This window comes from Mandrillus leucophaeus, unplaced genomic scaffold, assembly GCF_000951045.1.
Source record: "Mandrillus leucophaeus isolate KB7577 unplaced genomic scaffold, Mleu.le_1.0 Scaffold12, whole genome shotgun sequence".
Classification (NCBI taxonomy): Eukaryota; Metazoa; Chordata; class Mammalia; order Primates; family Cercopithecidae; genus Mandrillus; species Mandrillus leucophaeus.
The window spans coordinates 2,483,397-2,485,927 of record NW_012100320.1 but is presented as its reverse complement, the minus strand read 5'-3'; the positions used below and the strand labels follow the sequence as shown (position 1 = coordinate 2,485,927).

General features: G+C 40.2%; 1 protein-coding gene across 1 annotated transcript in view; it reads right to left on the bottom strand.

The window, feature by feature from the left end:
- Positions 1-89: 89 nt before the first annotated feature.
- Positions 90-2,531, bottom strand: part of TRIP4 (thyroid hormone receptor interactor 4) — a 76,022-nt gene continuing 73,580 nt past the window's right edge. Inside the window, exon 13 of the mRNA XM_011967887.1 lies at positions 90-395. Within this exon, the coding sequence (XP_011823277.1) occupies positions 328-395 (68 nt within the window). The 3' untranslated portion in view covers positions 90-327. The remainder of the gene's footprint in view (positions 396-2,531) is intronic.

The window sequence follows — 2,531 nt, the reverse complement described above, 5'->3', positions numbered from 1 at the left end:
TAACTACAAATACAAGTCTCGAAAAGGAAAGGAATTTCCAACTTGTTCCCATCTCTTTTGATACTATTCTGAGAAAAATGTCAAAAAACTTAGAATTTTTAAATAGGTTTTTATAAATAATGTATTCAAAGATTTTGACCCATTACATAAAGTAGGAATCCCACTCCTTAAGAAAAATATACAGGTTTTGGTAAGAGTTTAAGTTCTGAGATATTCAAGCCTGACGCCAAGCCTTTAGGTTTCTACTACTTCAATTCCAAAGGACCAGTAGATAGCAATTTTAGTACATAAAACTCCACTATGCTGTATAGTTCCTTTTCTCCTAGGTCAGACAGCTTTATTCTGCTTCATTAACCCCTTCTTTGCTCCTTGATGGATCTTGGAATCCAGTTTCCCTGTAAGGGAGAAAAAGAAGTCTCATTATTTATTTTTGTATTTGCAATGCAAATCTTTTGTAGCCTCCCAGGTCTTCTGGTTACTGTGTTCCTGTCACATTCAATTATCTTATTTCAGGACTCACACACTTCCAAACTTCAGAGTTTCATTCTGTAAGAATAAGGAAGCAATGGGAATACTGTACAGGGATACACAAATGCATACGATGAGTATTTGTCCTAAGAATCTAAGAAGTTAATTATTTCTAATTTTGTAGCTACTAGAAAAGAAATATCACATTTTTAAGGGTGTTCGATGCTAAGGCAAATTTTTAAGAATATACACATGCAATAAAGGAAGGCATTTCACACAGTGGGAAACCCACTCCTCTGACCTGTTAACTGGCTGAGCATAATGCATGAACCTTCACAGTGAGAAAAGCAGTTCAACACTCCTTTGCTGCCTCAGACTTAATAGGGGGAGTGACCTGCAACAGTGGAATAGAATCCACATGAATGCTTTACTGACAAAGGGCCCCTATCACCAGCTAAGAAGGTTAAAGGTCATAGGCTATATGACTCTCTAAGTATTAAACTTAGAAAACAAGCAACCTTCCCATCCCAGGTGACCCTAATGAAAGGTATATTACTGATGTGGTCTCTGACCTCTTCTCAGATCTACCAGGATAGAGTTTGGCTCAGTGGTAGCAGCCTTAGGAACCATCCATCTCATTAGGAGAATCTTAAGAGAATACCTGTCTGTCTGGCCTGAGAACAGTTTGGCAGTTTGCTTTCTCCCACAAAAAGTCTCATCTAAGTCAATAGTGATGCTTATGCTGAAAATAGAAACATAATTCAGTTCAGTCTCAGCACTAAAAAAAAAAAAAACAAGCAGTCTTCCCCTTCAAAGGCAGCTGAGTATAGCACAGGCCCATGCCCATAACCACTGCCTCTCAATATGTTTTCATTTTCATTTGTTGCAGCAATCAGGCATAACAGAAGGAGCACTGGACTAAAAGTCACAAGACCCAGGTTCTAGTCCACCCTCCTCTGGTATTAACTAGCTGTATGACCTGGGCGAGTCATTCAGTTTCTCTGGATTTCAGTATTTTCACTTGTCCAATTAAGAATACATGTACTGACCATGGCACAGTAAGATTGTGAGAAAAATTAGCTTCAGCCTAACAAGTTTCTCTGTTTACTTAAATCTCCTCCTGTCTAACATTAGTCTGTCTGTGTGTTTCTCTTTGTTTATCTCTCTCTCTTTCAGGCTACACCTGCTTCTAGAAGAACATTATGTTCTTTTCTGGGCTTCCTCAGAAACCATCCACTAAGTGATACCCTGAATATCATTTAACAATAATCACAATGCTGTTGATTTTCATTTGGGCTTTAGAGCACAGGGCATTCCCAGGGATTTAGGAGTTCTTTTATCCCCTGTGCTTCCTGGCTGAAAACCTGAACATGTGCCAGCCATCTGGCAAAGAGCCCTGTTACAAGGCAAGTCAGCCTTTGTATCCCTAACACTACCATAGTAACTGCCAAATGGTAGATGCTCAATAAATGCTCTCACCAAATGAATTAAACAAAGGTAGACACTACACATTTCAAAACCTTTATATTATAGACAGTACTAAGTAACCACAAGTAGCAGATATCAGATAAATGTAAGAGTACAGATTGTAAAGGTGGTAGTACCCAGAGGTGAGTCTCATTCAGCTTTTTAGGACAAGCTAGACCAGAATTTAGAATTCCATCTAGGACTCCAGACATCCAGTTGTCTGTATTGCATAAGTTGAAAGACTCTATTTGTTTGTTTGTTTGTTTATTTATTGAGACAGAGTCTCTGTCGCCCAGGCTGGAGTGCAATGGCGCGATCTCGGCTCACTGCAACCTCCACCACCCAGGTTCAAGCAATTATGCTGCCTTAGCCTCCCCTGTAGCTGGGACTACAGGTGTGTGCCATCACGCCCAGCTAATTTTTAAATTTTTTGGTAGAGATAGGGTTTCACCATGTTGGCCAGGTTGGTCTTGAACTCCTGACCTCAAGCAATTCCCCACCCCACCTCAGCCTCCCAAAGTGCTGGGATTACAGGCGTGAGCCACCACGCCTGGCTGAAAAACTCAGTTTTAATCCTGAGACTTTGTAGCTGTATA